The 20,092-nt window shown below is 43.5% G+C and overlaps 2 protein-coding genes across 2 annotated transcripts in view; one reads left to right on the top strand and one right to left on the bottom strand.

Annotated features, from left to right (window-relative positions):
- ppp1r14d (protein phosphatase 1 regulatory inhibitor subunit 14D) overlaps positions 1 to 12,845 on the top strand; it is a 55,551-nt gene extending 42,706 nt beyond the window's left edge. Inside the window, exons 2-4 of the mRNA XM_072569239.1 lie at positions 3,418 to 3,498; positions 6,880 to 6,912; positions 12,502 to 12,845. Of these exons, the coding sequence (XP_072425340.1) occupies positions 3,418 to 3,498; positions 6,880 to 6,912; positions 12,502 to 12,570 (183 nt within the window). The 3' untranslated portion in view covers positions 12,571 to 12,845. The remainder of the gene's footprint in view (positions 1 to 3,417; positions 3,499 to 6,879; positions 6,913 to 12,501) is intronic.
- A 4,050-nt stretch (positions 12,846 to 16,895) lies between these two features.
- Positions 16,896 to 20,092, bottom strand: part of LOC140476503 (C-type lectin domain family 18 member A-like) — a 41,113-nt gene continuing 37,916 nt past the window's right edge. The window contains exons 10-12 of the mRNA XM_072569238.1: positions 19,619 to 19,715; positions 19,248 to 19,339; positions 16,896 to 17,910 (exon numbers count right to left, since the gene is read on the bottom strand). Of these exons, the coding sequence (XP_072425339.1) occupies positions 17,882 to 17,910; positions 19,248 to 19,339; positions 19,619 to 19,715 (218 nt within the window). The 3' untranslated portion in view covers positions 16,896 to 17,881. The remainder of the gene's footprint in view (positions 17,911 to 19,247; positions 19,340 to 19,618; positions 19,716 to 20,092) is intronic.

The following is a 20,092-nucleotide window of genomic DNA, read 5'->3' as shown; positions in this document are numbered from 1 at the left end:
ACCTCTTGTGCATAGATTTTCTGCTGTTTTCTGGAATGACTGACATGACTGAGTTCCAAGTAAAGTACTTGTTTTGGGAGTCTGTTGTCGGGTATTCCAATGATAGACCCCACTCAGTGTATCTGATTTAGCATCTTGATGTTGACTTGAGAGAAGGTATTTTCTTGCCACAGGGCTTGGGGATCCTACAAAGATGGAACTTCTCCAGTGTTTCGTGAGGCCTCCAGTAGATTGTCTGAGTCTTTATAATATCTCCTGCTTGGTGAACTGTGATCTTTGTCTCAGGTTTGAGATATTTGTTCTCAAATACTCTCTCTTTTTACCTCATACTCTTTACCTCAGTTGGCCTAAGGCTGAACTAGAATATTGGAAGCTATGACAAACTTTTTCATCCATGTCTGCCTTCAGAGACACAGACAATAGACCACATTTTCCAGGATCTAACTATAGCTCAGTGGATATAACTCTTACCCCTGCTGAAATACTGTAATGGACTAGACCAGACCACCTCAAAATATTTTAAAAAGGTAGCATAAACCCAAATGTTTTCTCAGTTTAAAGGTAGATGTGAAGTACATGATGCAATGTGACTGGTCAAACTACTCAACATTAGACAAAACAATTTATTTAAACACTATAGTTAAAATACAAGCAAAGGAAAGTGGAACTTAGAATAACTTAACTCTATTGGAAAACTTAACTAAATAATAGATACAGTAGCTATCATGAGTTAACTGTTCCAATATAATAATGTCCCATAAACACACTCCTTAGCAAAAAGGCAAATTCAGACACATGACGTTGTCCAATCCAGGAGGAAAAAAAATCAAGAGAAAATTCGGAGACTGTAGCAGGCAGGAAGTAGTTGAAGCTTCCAACTCTTCTGAGAGCCCAAGAGCTTTTGTTTAAAATTAAAGCTAAAAACTGAAAAAGAAATGGGAAAGCCTGGTCTGAGAGAGCTGGCTACACCCAGGCTGCTTCCACTGTTCCAACTTTAAAAAGAGCTCCAAGGCATCACAAATTATTTACTTTCTTGGCAACAGCTCAGCATATCTCAGTCTTACAACTTCTTCTCTTCAAAAATAATAAACGTGGATAAAATACCGTCTTTAATGTGGCAACATGGTCACAATCTCATGGATTTAATTTGCACTTTAGCATAAGATCCAGGCAGACACTTCCGTGTCCAAACTCCAAGCACTACTTCAAAACATTATAATCTGGCAAGGAGAAGTGGTTTAAGCAAATAATTCAGGAGCAGGCTATAAGTAAAGGCCGAGTTAAGAGATGATCTCAGGTTTTTTTAGCTGAGTGCTCAGGAAGCACATCCTAGCTTCCATTTACTGTCTGGGTGACCGACTGGGTAGTTTGACACATGTTTACAGAGACTAGGTATTGGAATCAAGGGAATACAGAAAGAAACTCTTTACTATTGTGAGTTGTTGGTTGTCTGTCTGTGTTTTTTATATTTAAAACACCCAGGTTTTAATCCAACAGGTTTATTTGGAAGTACAAGCTTTCAGAGCGCTGCTCCTTTGTCAGGTGGCTAGTGGGGAAGGATCATAGGGCACAGAATTTACAGTTTAAAAAAAAATCACGGTGTCATACAACTGATGCGATGCATTGAACAAACCTAGATTGCTGTTACGTCTTTAACCGCTTAGAATGGGGATGCAGGTTTTGATTGACTGATATGTACAGAGGAGCCTTGATTATCCGAATATCAATTATCTGAATTTCGGATTATCCGAAGAAGATCTCAAGGTCCCACAAGTATGTTACATCAAAGAGGTAGGTGTATTCGGATTACCTGTACTTGAAGAATATGTGAAAACGCTGGCAAAAACAAAGAAACTCAAGCAACAGTGACTGGATTTTTTTTTAACGTAAGGGTTCATTACACAGCCCTTTGCGAATGTAAGTGCTTTACTCCCGCCACGTTACCAGGCTGTTCATGAAAAAGATGGCGGAGAAAGTAAACATGTGCGCGAGGTGGTGCTTCGGTCTTTCTATCGTAACAGTGAGTTCAGCAGAAACTGACAAATGCTCGTGTGATTATAGAAGCTGTTTGGGAGCCTGCTTAATGCTGGGATTTCATTTATTTACATGATGGTAGGGTTCAGTCCTTCTCAGTTTAACCTGCAATTTGCAGAATGCAAAGATTAGTTTGTTTAAATAGGTGACTCATCAAAATTATAGATTTTAAAGAAACTCTCTTGTAGAGCACAGCGTTAGAGTGGTATAGCTTCCCTTGTTTAAGGTTAAGTTGATTATCCAAATAATCATATACCCCAACGAAATACTGTCCACCCATCTTGTTCGGATAGTCGAGATTCCTCTAAATCCCAGAACTCTTTCAAGTCAGAGTCCCGAGATAACTTAAGGCTTTATATCTGACAATGCATTAAAGCTGAGGTTAGAGTCTCCCAACCTTGAGTCAGACCAGTTCTATTTCCACAGTAGTAATTCATAAAATATCACATGGACTGCCTATAGGTCATGTGGTTTTTGAACAAAATAGAATGTATCTGCAAATGCAAATTCATCCCATGGACTTTAATGGTCCTGCCCCTCTAGCTACTTGATGAAGAGGCAGCGCTCTGAAAGCTTGTACTTTCAAATAAACCTGCTGGACTGAAGCCTGGTGTTGTGTGGTTTTTAAGTTTGTCCAATACTGGCACCTCCACATCATGTATTGTTTATGACCTGGAAACTGGGTCGGAGCCTGAGCTGAGGCTAAAGAATTTGATGGAAATGGGTGTTTGTGCATAGGTACCTGTATACGGTAGGGAAAGTGAAGATTGCTACAGAATATAGCACAGAGACTGCTTTTGCAAGCAAAGATTTGAGCTCTCCCAGCAGAGAAAGCTTTCCCTTGTGGGTACATGGGTGCCTTAGTGAGTTTCTGTTTAATACATGGTGCACAGAGCTAACCTGGTGTTAAGCCAGGGGTGAGGGTGGGTAGTGGACCAATTGTATTTCTAACCAGCACTGAAACCAATCCAGTTGGTGGAGTGGAACAGTCCACGCTGAGTGATGGCTGCGCAATGCTTAATGCGTTGCAGACCCCAGAGTTGTATGGCTACCTTTGATCCAACAGAGTACAATCCCAATCCCTTGGATACGGATGTGGAATGTAACAATCCTTTATGATGGTACTTCCAAAAACATCTTCCCAGATTCTGAGGCTCAAATGATCATGTCCCCTGAGTGTTGGAGTGGGAAGGCTACTGTTAATCTGTTAGGACTTGGTCAGAGCTTCAAAGCTGCCTCAGAGCTCGCAAATTTCAGCTCCCACCCCTCTTTAGAAAGCCTTACTGTATGGAATCCAATACTGGAAGTCACTGCTTCAATTGAGTCCAGTTGTGTGTTCCCAGATCTGCAGTAATGTTTTCCATAAATATATTATTTCTGAAGGAGGAAGAAATCCCGGATCTGGAGATCGACATCGATGAACTGTTAGAAATCTCAGATGAAGACCAGCGTTCAAAACTCCAGGTAACCACTTTCTGTTCTCATTGCTATTATTCTGATTTCAAATCATCTCCATTTTGCTAAGAATAGGTCTTCACCAAGATTTGGAAGAATGAGTGAGAACCTCACTGAAACTGATTAAAATTCTGACAGGACCAGACAGAACAAAACACAGGAAGGATGTTCCTGATGACTAGGGAGTCCGAAACTGCCCCCAGTTACAGTCTAGGATTATGGGATAGGCCATTTAGGACTGAGACTGGGAGAATTTTTTTCACCCAGAGAGAGTGGTGAGGAATTTTCTGCCATGGAAAGTGAGTGAGGCCAAAACGTTGAATGTTTTCAAGATGGTGTTAGACATAGATCCTAGGGCTAAGGAGATGTTAGCGTATGGGGTGAAAGCAGGAACAGGGTAACTGAGTTGGCTGATGAGCATCTTGAATGAAAGAACAAGTTCTCAGGGCCAAATGGTCTACTCCTGCTGCTGTTTTCTGTGTTTCTAGCCCAAAAAAAGGGGGAGTCTAGAAACCTCAGATCCCTGGAGCTGATTAAAGAGAGAGTGCATTTTTCCCAGTTTTTCTGAAGGCACTCCTATTTTCTATGTTTGTAAGATCCCGTTAAAGAGAGACCTTGAGAGACGTTATAGAGGTCCCTTGATTGAATCTCCTGGCTATGATTTTATTAAAACGTACGTCCTCTTGGTGGTCCCATAAAATTCTCAACTTTGTTGGTTAGGCTTTCGCTGCGCAATGGTGGCTGTAGGAACCACAATGCACTGCATTAATGAAACCACTCTATCACCCCATTAATAGATATAGGACTGCCTTTTCAGGAGAGCGGGTGGACGTGAGGAAAAGTAATGGGGCTTTTCTGCCCGTCAGTTTCGAGATGCCATTCTTGGCATTGGAAATTTTGTGTGGGGGGAGGGGTCGCGTTGTGGAACCCAACAGATTTGAGGTCCACGGGCATTTTCAGTTTTCAGTCATCTCCCAATTTCCCCTTGCAATAGGAGGCTTTCTTGATTGCTGGGTGGAAATTGCAGCCAAAGACCATTCAGTGATCCTGCTCCCTATGGTAGTGGGCTGGCTGCTTTTTCTGTGATTTTGTTTTTGTTGTTCAAGAGGTAATGGCACCTCTCTGGGTGAAATGGCCCCCCCTCAGTTATTTACTTTGTACTGCAAGTGATGCTGGGAAGGCTCAGTCTGTTCTTTTTTAGCTCCAAGGCCCTGCCCACTGTCCTCCAATGGTCAGGAAAGTTGGCTCCGTGCCAATAAAAGGAACATCCTTTTGAAATTCTGAACAATCACTTCCTCCCACCTCTCTCTACCTTCTCCAAATAGGAGGCTACTATCATGGTGAAACTTCAGCGCAGCGTCTTGGCACCAGGTCCAGTTCCACATTTAGATTTGCCAGGGATTCCTTCATGGGTCTAGTGGTATCATCTGTTGCAGGGGGTTGGGGGTGAGGGAAATGCAAGGTGATCTATTACTTTTTATTGAAAGTGAAATCAAACAGCTGTGTATCTGAGGAAATTGTAGATGCAGGGACACTTAGATTTACAAGATATTTGGACAGGTAAGTGTAGAGGCAAGGTTCAGAGGGAAATGGGCCAAACCCAGGCAAGTGGGACCAGTTTAGTTGATTGGCATAGATGAGTTAAACTGAAGGGTCTGTTTCTGTGCTGTATGACTCTGGGCTATAGTGACACCGAAGGGTTATAGGTCAGGTCGGGGGATAACAACAATGGTGCATCTTTCTGGTGCCACCCAGGTTTTAGGTCCTTGACATGTACGTCTCTTTAATTTCTGATCGGAGACAGAGAGAGTCATTAATGAGATGAGGCCAGAGAGAAATCAATGAGCTACTTTATTTCACAATGCGATGAACTGCACTTAGGAGCAGATGCACTTAATTTGCCTCATAAACAACCTTTGGTTAAGACATGAAATAAAGGACGGATTACACTTCACCTTATCCTGACTTAACCCATGCTTTCTTTAACTCTATTCAAGCCTATTGGTGTTCCCACAAGGGGGATTGGCCTTTGTTTAGAAAAAAAAGATATTATTCTTTCACAGTCTGTGGGTGTCACTGTCTAGTCCAGTGTTTGTTGCACATCCTAATTACCCTGGAGAAGGTGATAGTGAGCTGCCTCCTTGAAATATGATCGTATCTTCTGTTACCTTTTCAAAATGGCATTGAATACAGTTCACGCAAGATAGGTTCACCCACAGTGCTGATGGGTCGGGGATTGCAGGATTTAGGCTCAGTGACAGTGAATGTGAACAGTAGGGTTCCAAGTCAGGATAGCGTGTGGTGTTACCATGCACCTCAATCATAGAATCCCTACAGTGTGGAAACAGGCCATTTGGCCCAACATGACCACACCGACCTTCTGAAGAATGACCCCCTCCCCTACTACCCTCCATTTCCCCTGACTGAAGCACTTAATCTACACATTCCTAAACACTTCACCATGGCCAATTCACCTAAACCACACATCCTAGACTGTGGAAGGAAACTGGAGGACTCGGAGGAAACCCACGCAGACGCTGGGAGAATGCGCCAACTCCACACAGTCGCCCGAGGGTGGAATCGAACCCGGATCCCTGGTACTGAGACAGTAGTGCTAACCACTGAGCCAATGTGCCGCCCCATCTGCTGTCTTTGTCCTTCTAGGTGGTGGAAGCCTCGAGCTTGTAAGTTGCTGTTAAAGACTGCAGTGCATTTTGTAGATGGTGCACACTGTGCATCCGTGTTGGAGAGGGTGAATGTTGAAGATGGCACATGTGCAATTCAAACAGTTGCCTTGTCCTGGTTGGTATCAGCTTGTTGAGTGTTGGAGCTGCACTCCCATCCTGTAGACATTTTGTATTTGTATGGTTGGTCCAATTCTGTTTTTGGTCAATGGTATACCTTGACTTCTCCACCTCACACCCCCAACCTCCAGGATGTTGATAATGGGCTATTCAGTGATAGAAACACCATTTAATGTTAAGCATAGATGTATAGATCCTGTAGTGTTGGAGGCAGTCATTGCCTGGCACTAGTGTGTTGTGAATTTTGCTTGCTGCTTATCAGCCCAAACCTGAAAGTTTGTTGAGCTTTTACTGCATTTCGACACAAGCTGCTTCAGTATCTGAGGAGTCATGAAGAATACTGAATGTTTTGCAAACGTCACTCCACATTCCTGCTTCAGACCTTATGACGAGGGACGGGCTTTGATGAAGCAGCTGAGGTCGGTTGGGCGTGGGACATCACTTTGTTTGATGGTTTCCAGCATCTTGTGCCACTCAGGTTATGCTGCTAAAAAGATCAAAAAAGCCAGTCTGATTTTTAAAAAATGTCTCTTTGCTGTTCTCAATGCTTTAAACTGATGATTTTGATATCTTTATTTCCTCACAGGAGATGCTGCATGAATGTTGTAAACCCACAGATGTAAGTGAACCCACCTGATCTCCGTGACCTCTCTCTCTCTCACACAAGGTTACTTCACTTGCAGGCCCCTCAGAAAGGAGGGTTGTTCAGAGGTTTTAATGGATCAGCTAGGTCATAGGGCTGGATATCACACTGGGTCACTGGATTAGGTGGATTAGCTGAGCTGGTGGACGTGCTGCATGGGGTGGTTCAGGAGACTTGCAGCTTCTTTCCTGTTGATAGTTCATGTCGACTGAGTGCCTGAACATAAATCTGGCTGGGTAGTAGACATATTATGCTTGGAGCAATATGACCATACTTAACCTTTTGTCACATTGCTTGTATCCCTCTCAATTACAACAAATCACACAATCAAGATAGCTACCTGATAACTTCCCATTTACTGTTGAAATAATATTACTGGCTTCACATCTCTATAGTCAAGAGGATCACAGCCTGTATAACTGCTTCCTAAAGGAACAGAATCCAAAATTGGACAGATTGTAGGACTTGGGTTACACCATACCTGGATCACTGAGTTCTGAACTCTGTTATTAGATAAATTTATATAAAGGAAAATGCAAAAACACTATTACCAGTAATAAGAGGGTAAAACAAGAGAAAATTGAAAAGGTAATTCTGAATGAATCTTGAATGCTTTGTCGGGGTTTGATAAGGTAGATGTTTCTACTTGTTGAGGAACTAGGCAGTCTTTAGGATATTAAGATAGTCACTACAAAATTCAATGAAAAATTCAGGAGAAATATCAGGAGAAGTATTCAGGGTACTTAGAATGTAAATAGCATAGATGTATTTAAGGGGAGGCTCAATGAGCACATGGGGAAGGACTAGGTGAATAATCCGAGAGGGTTAGCTGAAATAAGGTCGGAGGCAGGTATGTTGAGTGCAAGGCCCTGCTTCTTTATTGCAAAGTAATTCTGTGTAAGAAGTGAAACAGAGGAATGTTCTCCAGCTCTGGTGCAATGTGTGGAGCTAAAATGGAAATAAATAGAAAAAAGCAAACTGCCCCCAGTGGACATTTTATCAAAATGTAAAGCATTTTCAACTCCGGAATGTCAGTGCACATTATTAATGAGACCAAAATATGTATAGTAACTACCCTGTGCCAACATACAGCACCAATGAATTTAATACATCATCTCTCAATCCGCTCAATGCCTTTCAGTCCCTACCATCAATTTAATTCTGACAACATGAAAAAGCTTAACATTAGAGGAATGTTTGAGGACCCTGGATCGATGGAGTTTAGAAGGATGAAGGGTGACCTAATTGAAACTTACAGAATACTGAATGGCCTGGACAGAGTGGATGTTGGGAAGCTGTTTCCATTGGTAGGAGAGACTAGGACCCGAGGACACAGCCTTAGAGTAAAGGGAAGACCTTTTAGAACAGAGATAAGGAGAGACTTCTTCAGCCAGACGGTGGTGAATCTATGGAATTCATCACAAAGAAAGCTGTGGAGGCTAGGGCATTGAGTATATTTAAGACTGAGATAGATAGGTTCTTGATTGTCAAGGGAAGGAGGTGGGAGAATGGTGTTGAAAAAAAGTATCAGTCATGATTGAATGGCAGAGCAGACTCAATAGGGTGAATGGCCTAATTTCTCCTCCTTTGTCTTTTGCTCTTAACATGATAACCTCCCTCTCAATTTTCCCCAGGTGGTCTGCTCTTTATGCGGAAAGGCCTCCACTTTGGCTAGTTAATTCAGAATAATCAAATCCTCCAACCCTGGCAACATCCTTGTAAATCTTTTCTGAACCCTTTCAAGTTTCACAACATCTTTCCAATAGGAAGGAGACTAGAATTGCATTCAATATTCCAACAGTGGCCTAACCAATGTCCTGTACAGCCGCAACATGACCTCCCAACTCCTGTAATCAATACTCTGAACAATAAAGGAAAGCATACCAAACGCCTTCTTCATTATCCTATCTACCTGTGACTCCACCTTCAAGGAGCTATGAACCTGCACTCCGAGGTCTCTTTGTTCAGCAACACTCCCTAGGACCTTACCATTAAGTGTATAAGTCCTGCTAAGATTTGCTTTCCCAAAATGCAGCACCTCGCATTTATCTGAATTGAAATCCATCTGCCACTTCTCAGCCAATGCCCATCTGGTCCAGATCCTGTTGTAATCTGAGGTAACCCTCTTCGCTGTCCACCACACCTCCAATTTTGGTGTCATCTGCAAACTTACAAACTGTACCTCTTATGCTCGCATCCAAATCATTTATGTAAATGACAAAAAGTAGAGGACCCAGCACCGATCCTTGTGGCACTCCACTGGTCACAGGCCTCCAGTATGAAAGACAACCCTCTACCACCACCCTCTGTCTTCTACCTTTGAGCCAGTTCTATATCCAAATGCATAGTTCTCCCTGTATTCCATGAGATCTAACCTTGCTAATCAGTCTCCCATGGGGAACCTTGTCGAATGCCTTACTGAAGTCCATATAGATCACATCGACTGCTCTGCCCTCATCAATCTTCTTTGTTCCTTCCTCAAAAAAATCAATCAATTTTCTGAGACATGATTTCCCACGCACAAAGCCATGTTGACTATCCCTAATCAGTCCTTGCCTTTCCAAAGACATGTACATCCTGTCCCTCAGGATTCCCTCCAACAACTTGCCCACCAACATCAGGCTCACTGGTCTGTAGTTCCCTGGCTTGTCCTTACCACCCTTCCTAAACAGTGGCACCACGTTAACCAACCTCCAGTCTTCCGGCACCTCACCTGTGACTATCGATGATACAAATATCTCAGCAAGGGGCCCAGCAATCACTTCTCTAGCTTCCCACAGAGTTCTCGGGTACACCTGATCAGGTCCTGGGGATTTATCCATCTTTACCCATTTCAAGACATCCAACACTTCCTCCTCTATAATCTGGACATTTTGCACGATGTCACCATCTATTTCCATACAGTCTATATCTTCCGTATCCTTTTCCACAGTAAATACTGATGCAAAATATTCATTTAGTATCTCCCCCATTTTATGTGGCTCCACACAATGGTCACCTTGCTGATCTTTGAGGGGCCCTATTCTCTCTCTAGTTACCCTTTTGTCCTTAATGTATTGGTAAAAACTCTTTGGCAAATAGAATTAAGGAGAATCCAAAGTTATTTCCTGTCTCCTTTTTGCCCTCCTAATTTCCCTCTTAAGTATACTCCAACTTCCTTTATACTCTTCTCAGGATTCACTCAATCTATGCTGTCTATACCTTACATATGTTTCCTTCTTTTTCTTAGCCAAACCCTCAATTTCTTTAGTCCTCCAGCATTCCCTGTATCTACCAGCCTTCCCTTTCACCCTGACAGGAATATACTTTCTCTGGATTCTCATTATCTCATTTCTGAAGGCTTCCCATTTTCCAGCCGTCCCTTTTACCTGTGAACATCTGCCTCCAATCAGCTTTTGAAAGTTCTTGCCTAATACTGTCAAAATTGGCCTTTCTCTAATTTAGAACTTCAACTTTTAGATCTGGTCTATCTTTTTCCATCACTATTTTAAATCTAATAGAATTACGGTTGCTGGCCCCAAAGTGGTCCCCCACTGACTCCTCAGTCACCTGCCTTGCCTTATTTCCCAACAGTAGGTCAAGTTTTGCACCTTCTCTAGTAGGTACATCCACATACTGAATCAGAACATTGTCTTGTATGCACTTAACAAATTCCTCTCCATCTAAACCCTTAACACTATGGCACTCCCAGCCTATGCTTGGAAAATTAAAATCCCCTACCATAACCACCCTATTATTCTTACAGATAGCTGAGATCTCCTTACAAGTTTGTTTCTCAATTTCCCTCTGACTATTAGGGGGTCTATAATACAATCCCAATAAGGTTATCAGCCCTTTCTTATTTCTCAGTTCCACCCAAGTAACTTCCCTGGATGTATTTCTGGGAATATCCTCCCTCCGTACAGCTGTAATGCTGTCCCTTATCGAAAATGCCACTCCCCCATCTCTCTTACCTCCCTTTCTATCCTTCCTGTAGCATTTGTATCCTGGAACATTAAGCTGCCAGTCCTGACCATCCCTGAGCCATGTTTCTGTAATTGCTATGATATTCCAGTCCCATGTTCCTAACCATGCCCTGAGTTCATCTGCCTTCCCTGTTAGGCCCCTTGCATTGAAATAAATGCAGTTTAATTTATTAGTCCTACCTTGTCCCTGCCTGCCCTGACTGTTTGACTCGCTTCTGTTCTTAACTGTACCTGTCTCAGATCGATCTCTTTCCTCACTATCTCCCTGGATCCCACCACCCCCACCTTACTAGTTTAAATCCTCCTGAGCAGTTTTAGCAAATTTCCCTGCCAGCATATTAGTCCCCTTCCAATTTAGGTGCAATCCATCCTTCTTGTACAGGTCACTTCTACCCCAAAAAAGATTCCAATGATCTAAAAATGTGAATCTTTCTCCCAGACACCAGCTCCTCAGCCATACATTCAACTGCTCTATGCTCCTATGTCTGCCCTCACCAGGAGCAATCCAGATATTACTACTCCTGCGGACCTCCTTTTTAAATTTCTGCCTAACTCTCTGTAATCTCCCTTCAGAATCTCAACCTTTTCCCTTCCTATGTCGTTGGTTCCAATGTGGACAATGGCTTCTTTCTGACCCCTCTCCCCTTGAGAACATTCTGCACCCTCTGAGACATCCTTGATCCTGACACCAGGGAAGCAACACACCATTCTGCTTTTTCGCTGCTGGCCACAGAAACGTCTGTCTGTACCTTGGACTAGAGAATCCCTAACACAATTGATCTCTTGGAACCCGACGTACCCCTCGTTGCTTTAGAGACAGTCTCAATACCAGAAACTTGGCTGTTCGTGCTACGTTCCCCTGAGAATCCATCACCCCCTACATTTTCCAAAACAGCATACCTGTTTGAAATGGTTATAGGGTAAATAGGCAAAGTCTTTTCCCTGGGGTTGGGGAGTCCAGAACTAGAGGGCATAGGTTTAGGGTGAGAGGGGAAAGATATAAAAGAGACCTATGGGCAACCTTTTCACGCAGAGGGTAGTATGTGTATAGAATGAACTACCAGAGGATGTGGTGGAGGCTGGTACAATTGCAACATTTAAGAGGCATTTGGATGGGTATATGAATAGGAAGGGTTTGGAGGGATATGGGCCAGGTGCTGGCACGTGGGACTAGATTGGGTTGGGATATCTGGTCGGCGTGGATGGGTTGGACTGAAGGGTCTGTTTCCGTGCTGTACATCTCTATGACGCTATAATCTATTCATCTTCCATTTTCTGAGGGACCTTACGTACAGACTTTAAGTAATGTAAACCATAACCCTAGGGCTCTGGTGGTGCAGTGGTAATGTATCTCTCTGACAGAAGGCCTAGGTTTAAGTCCCAGCTGCTCTAGAAGTAGATAATAACATGCCTGAATGGCAGAAGGAAGCAGAGTTTTAGGGAAAGGTCAGCTTAGTAGAGAGCAAAGAATTAAGGCTAATTTATCCTTTCTTGAATGCTTAGTTACAGTCTCTTGTCCACTTACATTGAGAGTTCCCACTGAGAAAGAAAAGCTTTAAGAATAAAACTTGTTTTCTTTGTTTACCCAACCCTGCTCTAGGATTTTATTAATGAGCTGCTACTTAGAATAAAAGGTCTTCGGAAAATGTCAGTCTCTCAGAAGAAGTGACGTGGACTTCTGCTATCAATGGAACAGAGTCACCAAAACGAAACGGAGTGTGTGGTCAGACCAGCCTTGCCCTGACCTATTTATGAAATAACACCCTTGTTTTGGTCAAAAAAAAAAGGGATCAAGTGTGGGACTGAAATATATGAAGCATGTCAGACTGTGGATCAAGTTCACGGATTTATAACCAGAAAATAGAGAATGAGCAGGATATGTTTGTGGCTATTTATGGATCATTTTTGTTAAAAATGTTAATAAAAGATGATGTGTACGTGTCATTTCTGCACTGCTGTTGCTGGAACAAAGGACATTTTAATCCTCTTACCACCTTTCAAACTGCACAGGCCTCTTATTTGAGGGAATCTGTGCCAAAAGGAGCTTAAGCCCAACTCCAGCCCTACACTCCCAGTGCAGTACTGGGGGATTGCTGCACTGGTGGAGGTGCCATTTTCCAGGTGACGTACTCAAAGGGGGCCTAGTGTACCCAGTTGGCTGGATGTTAAAAGATCCCATCGCTCTATTTCAAAAGAAAATAGCAGGAAGTATTGCATGTGCTCATATTTATCGCAGCTGCTAGTAAAAGTAAATTCCACGTCATTGTGCAATTGCTATTTGTGGGATCTTGCTTTGTAAACTCGCTGCTGTGTTTCTTTCATTGCTGCAGTGGCTCATTCCAAACATAGTTCATCGGCTGTCCAGGGCTTTTGGGACAGCCAGAGAGCCTATGAATTACTATTGAATTACCAGAAATGTAATCAATTATATGATTGTTGAAAGTCAGATCCGCGTGAGGGAGGAAATGTAGAACATTCACGAACAGAGAGCTCTGACAAATCAACCAACTGACGATGGTGACCCTGCAGGAAGGCAGCAAATGCCTAACAGCAGGATTCTGGCAGTCAGTAAATTGACTGGTCCGCAGTGCAAGTTGGGAGACTGAGTTGGATTTCTGCCCTATGCTGTGGGAACAAATTTAATCCTTGATGGATGGTTGGGTCCACAGCATTCCTGGAGCCAACTATGTGTGTTTGAAAAAAAATCATAAAGTCAGCCAAGATCTGACTTCACCTTCTGATCGTTACCCTGTGACACCCTGATGTTTCTGATTTCTGCCAAGTTCCTATTTCAGCAGAAAGTCCTGCTCCTGTGTCCCCACCACAAATACACCTCTCAGGTTGCTGGAGATCCAACTCTGGAGCCTGGAAACAGGAAGGCAAAACAGCTGAGAACAGGGACATGGCCTGACATCATCCTATGTGGTGAGCTGGACTCAGTACCACATTATTGGAAGATAGCAGCTCACCTAGTGCAGGCCTATCCTACGTTTCAAGTCTCAGATGGACACATTAGCGGTAAATGTCGTGAGCTGGGTTTGTGTAGCAGCTGGCATCTCTGTGGTCCGACTGTGAGGTTGAGGGTTAGGTGGAGGGCATGGTTCTGGATGTAATCACCCTGAACAGGTCATTCTGCTATAATGTGCATTTGCTTAATGCAAATCCGCGATAACCCCATGACGAATTGGAGACACTGTTTCTGTAGCATGAACTTTTAAAGTGTGTACTGGTTATAACCTGATTCCAGTCCCATTCAGTTAAGCAGTGGTGCTATTATGTAATTTTCTTATGGATTGCACAAGAATGGAGCTAATGCATTATAGCAGAATTGACTGTACCTTGAGTGTATGCAGCCGGGGAGAGAAAGTAAATTGGGTGATTGCCAAGTAAAGAAGGAGCAGACAAGTAGTCCCCTGAGTGTATCCCACTCTCTAACAGGTAGTCTGTTGTAAATAACGATGTGTTGGTGGCTACATTTGCTGATGACACAAAGATAGGTAGCAAGGTCAGTGGTGAAGAGGACGTAAGGAGCCTACAAAGGGATGTGGGTGGACCAAGTGAGAGGGCAAAGATCTGGCGAATGGAGTCCAATGTGTGAAAGTGAACTCGCCCATTTGGGAGAAATAAATATTTTACCTAAATGACGAGAGTAAACTGGGATTTGAGTGTTGCAGTGCATTAAACACAGACGTTTAGTAAATCGCTTTCTTGATTACTCGGTAAACCTAATAGAAATGTTATGTTTTATTGCGAGGGGAAATGAGGACAAAAGTAAGGAGGTTATTGCTTCCATTACAGAGCACTAGTGAAACCACATTGGAGTACTGAATACAGTATCGATCACTGTACATAAAATCCCTATAGTATGGAAGCAGGCCACTTGTCCCATCGAGTCCACATTGGCCATCTGAAGAGCATCCCACCCAGATCCTCATCTCTCTCCATTTCCCCTGGCTAATCCACCTAGCTTGCATATCCCTAGACACTATGAACAATTTAGCATAGGCAATCTACCTTACCTGCACATCTTTGGACTGTGGGAGGATAGCCCCACATAGATATGGAGATAATGTGCAAACTCCATACAAACAGTTACTTGAGGGTGGAATAGAACCTGGGTTCCTGTGCTACGAGGTACTGGTGCTAACTGCTGAGCCACCATGCACAGAGGAATGTTGGAAGCAGTTCAGAGAAGGTTGATTAGATTAGATTACAGTGTGGAAACAGGCCCTTTGGCCCAACAAGTCCACACCGACCCGCAAAGCGCAACCCACCCATACCCCTACATTTACCCCTTACCTAACACTACGGGCAACTTAGCATAGCCAATTCACCTGGCCTGCACATCTTTGGACTGTGGGAGGAAACCGGAGCACCCGGAGGAAACCCACACAGACACAGGGAGCACATGCAAACTCCACACAGTCAGTCGCCTGAGGCGGGAATTGAACCCAGATCTCTGGCGCTGTGAGGCAGCAGTGCTAACCACTGTGCCACCGTGCCGCCTAGTGCCGTTCACTAGGATAGTACCTATAATGAGTGGATTGCCTTGTGAAGAAAGTCTACACAAGCTAGGCTTGTGTTTTCTGGAGCTTAGAATAGTAAGAGGTGACTTAACTGAAATAGCTAAGATCCTGAGGGAACTTGACCAGGTCAGTGTTGAAATGGTGTGCCCTCTAGTGCCAGAATCTGGAACTGAGAGCCATAGTTTAAAAAATAAGGGGTTAGCTATTTAAAACAGAGATGAGGGTTATCGGTCTTTAGATTTCTCATGCTTAAAAGGAAATATTTTTAAGGCAGATGAAAGATTACTGGGGATGTCCAGGAATGTAGGGTTGAGGTTAAAATCAAAGTAGCCATGATCTTATTGAACGGTGGAGCTGACTGGCCTACTGTTCCTCGTTTGTATGTTCAATGATGCAGAGATTTCATTGAGGCTTTCAAAATCATGATGGATCAGGACAGAATAGATGGGGAGAAATTGTTCTCGTTGGCAGAATGTTTGAGAACCAAAGGGTATAAGATGAACAGCAAATGAGCCCAGTGATTTCATGAGAAAAACCTTTTCATGCATTGGTTCAGAACTGGAATGTTCTGCATGAGAGTGTGGTAGAGGTGTGGTATGGAAATGGACTTGAATAAACACATGAAAGAAGTTTAAGTGACAGGGCTACGTGGAAAGGTCAAAGGAATGGGGTGGGCCAAGTTGATCTTGCATAGAGTTGGCACAGACAAAATGGGCTGAATGGCCATCATGCTATAATCATTCTATGACATTCCCCAGCTAGAAGGAGACATCAGGGGCCAATACAGATTAATGAATGCAGTGTTGGTGGGTCTGGAATTGGACTTGCTAATAGTCTGTATCGTAAAGAGATTTGGGAAGAAGAGTTAACGAAAGAAGGTTCAATGTGGCGAAGGAAGATGGAGGTAATCAGAAGTGAAATTTCAGCATTTCCATCATTATTCAGATGTTGTAAGTGGATTTAAGAGGGAATTATTAGATTAGATTACTTACAGTGTGGAAACAGGCCCTTCGGCCCAACAAGTCCATACCGCCCCGCCGAAGCGCAACCCACCCATACCCCTACATGTACCCCTTTCCTAACACTACGGGCAATTTAGCATGGCCAATTCACCTGACCTGTACATCTTTGGACTGTGGGAGGAAACCGGAGCACCCGGAGAAAACCCATGCAGACACGGGGAGAACGTACAAACTCCACACAGTCAGTCGCCTGAGGCGGGAATTGAACCCGGTCTCTGGCGCTGTGAGGCAGCAATGCTCACCGTGCCACCGTGCCGCCCACAAATTATGTACCATTCTGGAGGGAGAGAGGAGCTTGGAGGAGAAGGCCAGTTGGCTGGGATTGACCTCAGACAATGTTGGTCTTCGTGAAACTTTCCTGTTTGTCACACTGGGAGGCCCTGGGGAAAGAGGACATCCATTTTGGCAGAAAAATACACTTCAGTTTTGGCAGAGACTTCCAGATGTGAATGTCACTCATCCTACTTTTAATGTTGAGCTAATTAGTTGCTAACATTTGAACATGTTTATTTGACCTTTAACCAGGCAGTTTTACTACAGCTGGTTACACTACATAGAGTCTTGTTCAGCTTATTCAACGGCAGGTTGCTACAGACTTCCTAATCAGTGGTAACACAACCCTTTTTATATTAGCACCAAGTGAGAGTGTTGAGAACTGTAAATGTACTCACAATGCAGCCAGAAGGTGAAAGTGCGCACACACACACACACACTTACATGTACACATACAGTCACTTGTACACACACAGACACATGTACAAAGACTCACATACAGGTACAGGTACACACACACACAAATACACAATTGCACATACCACACATGTACACACAAATACATTCACACACCTTGAACAAAGCAATGCAGTGAGGAGGCAGGCATGTCATCTGAAAGGTACATAATTATAACTTATCTGCCTGCCAACATGGCGCATTTAATCGTTTTCCTTGCTGCACCCTCTGGGGAAATGGGTCTGAGCAGTTCAGCGGTTTGTCGTGCAGGGAATCATAAAACACTAACTCCCCACCACCCAACCCAACATTGAGTGGTGAGGTATTCCTCAGAGTGAGTAGTACTATGTGACCTTTGACATTTCTTTGTCGTGGAAGCACCAAGGAGAAGACTCCAGACCCTTTGAACCAATTCCCTTAGTATCCAGGAGTCCAGGAACTTGAGAACAATTCTTCTTTGCCTTGTTGTTTGAATGCAGGGTCTCTGTGTTAAAGCAAAGGACTTTCATTTCAAGGGCACACTACTTTCCTACTGTCAGGATGGCCAGAACTGTGCTAGTCGGCCACAAAACTGACCCTGGCCTTTGCTTGGACTCAGTGCCTACGATCCCCGATCCTAATCTATTGCGGTGGCTAGTTCAGTTCATTTACAAATCGACACTTGTTTCACATCTCTCCGTGGAAACATAATTGACATCCCCATTCAGGCCCACTGTGCAACGTGCTTCTCACCTGAAAACAGAAGAGATTATCTTATTAAGTTCCTTGTCTGTGAAAACCACACTCCTCACACCTCAAGTAGCCATCCAGGTTGGGCTGTGCACGTGACCAATGGAGCACATCCCTTTCTGTGTCAAGAAGCCCTGTCTCAGTGGGTACCATGGATTATTTTATAAATATTCAAGACAACAGTTTCAGCCTTGGCTTCATATCTCAGCTGAAAGATAGTTGTTCTGACAGTGTAGCATTCCCTTGGTACTGACACTGGCATTGTCAACCAGAATTGGAGCGTCGGGGGCTGAGCAGTGACCTTACAGAGCTTTATAAAATCATGAGGGGAATGGCTAGGGTGAATAGCCAAGGCCTTATCCCCAGGATAGAGGAGTGCAAAGCTAGAGGGTAAAGGTTTAAGATGAAAGGGAAACATTTAAAAGTGATTTAAGGGGCAACTTTTCCATGCAGAATGGTATGTGTATGGAATGAGCTGCCAGAGGAAGTGGTGGAGGCTGGTACAATTGCAACATTTAAAAGACATCTGGATGGGTACATGAATAAGAAAGGGTTAGAGGAAAATGGCCCAGATGTTGACAAATTGGACGAGATTAATTTAGGACTCATTGGACCGATGGCTCTGTTTCCGTGCTGTAACATCTCTCTGACTCTATAATGGTGGGCTTGGGTCTCTGGAATGGGATGTGAACTCACAATGTTCCGCCTGAGAGATGTGATGTACTGGCTTCTGAGGAGCAGGTACATGGGAACACCACCACTTGCAAGTTCCCCTCCAAGCCAATCACATGACTTGGAACTACTTCCCTGCCACTGGGTCAAAGTCCTCCCTAACGCCACAGTGGCTGTCCCCACACACTGAGACTGCAGCAGTTCAACAAGATGGCTCATCACCATCTTCTCGTGGACAATTAGGGATGAGCAATAAATTCTGACCCAGCCAGTGAAGCTCATTTCCCATGAATTAATAAATAAATACTAAATGGCAGACTATTGCACCCATTTATTTTCCACACTCATTGATTTAGCCAGCGAGGGCCAACACTGTGAGCAGAGAGAAGAGATGGCAGCTTAGTAATATATGTCACCAGCATTTTATGTCTCACAAAGTGACACAGTGTTTGAAAATCAGATGGCGTTAGGAGCAAAAACATGTACAACAAAAACTTTGATGTGAGAGTCAGGGAGCATTGGGAACTGGCCCAAGTGTCCAACTCTGATGACACGGGCACTGCCTTCAATATGTTGTAGTCTCATCATTGCCACCCAACCATTGCTTGGTTACTCCTTTAGTTCTCCAGCCAGTACCTAACATACTTCAGTAAAGGAATGGTACTCACTGAACTGGCAGATGTATCTGTTGCGTGTCTTGCAACGCTGATCATTCCAGTTGAAAGCACTTGAAAATTGCAACTCGACACAGTTTCCAAAACTGGTACAAAAAAAAAGGAAGCCCAGTGAGTGAAAGGATGATAAGCTAAGGGGATACACATTGTGCATGTCTCCCATCCATTTTTAGCAGGGAGGTTCATTTCCACTGGTACCAGAATATGGTACTATTTTTCTGGTTTGGTGCTAATTAGTTAACACTGTTGATGTCACAAAGTTATGCCATCATGCTGAAGGTTCCAGAGGTTCCATATGAATTTTGTATATTATATATGTATTAATTATCTGAGCAAGGAATGTGTCTTAGCCCATCCTGACTTACCCCTGATTATCTGGCTGTCCAAAAGCAAAACTGTAAAAAGTGGGAAGTTCCCCAGAGTCCCAACGGAATGAATCCCTCGACATTTTGTATGTTAAGCCTGAAAACAATAAAAAGAGCCAATTAAGCTAAAATAAATACATCTACAGTGATTTATCCATCTTAATCCCATTATAATCATACCCCGTGTCTTTACTGATGTTAGTCCAGCCCCTTCACACAGTCACTCAGTAACCCCTCTCCCCCAGCACCTTGCGTTACTGACTGTATCTCTCCTGATGTTAATCCAGCTCCCTCACACTATCACTCAGTAACCCCTTTTCCCCCAGCATCCTGTGTTACTGACTGTATTTCTCTTGATATTAATCTAGCTCCTTCACACTGTCACTCAGTAACCCCTCTCCCCCCACATCCTGTGCTACTGACTGTATTTCTCTTGATATTAATCTAGCTCCTTCACTCTGTCACTCAGTAACC

This window comes from Chiloscyllium punctatum, chromosome 4, assembly GCF_047496795.1.
Source record: "Chiloscyllium punctatum isolate Juve2018m chromosome 4, sChiPun1.3, whole genome shotgun sequence".
NCBI classification, from domain to species: Eukaryota; Metazoa; Chordata; class Chondrichthyes; order Orectolobiformes; family Hemiscylliidae; genus Chiloscyllium; species Chiloscyllium punctatum.
The sequence above is the reverse complement of the archived record's forward strand: the minus strand, read 5'-3'. Positions and strand labels throughout refer to the sequence as shown.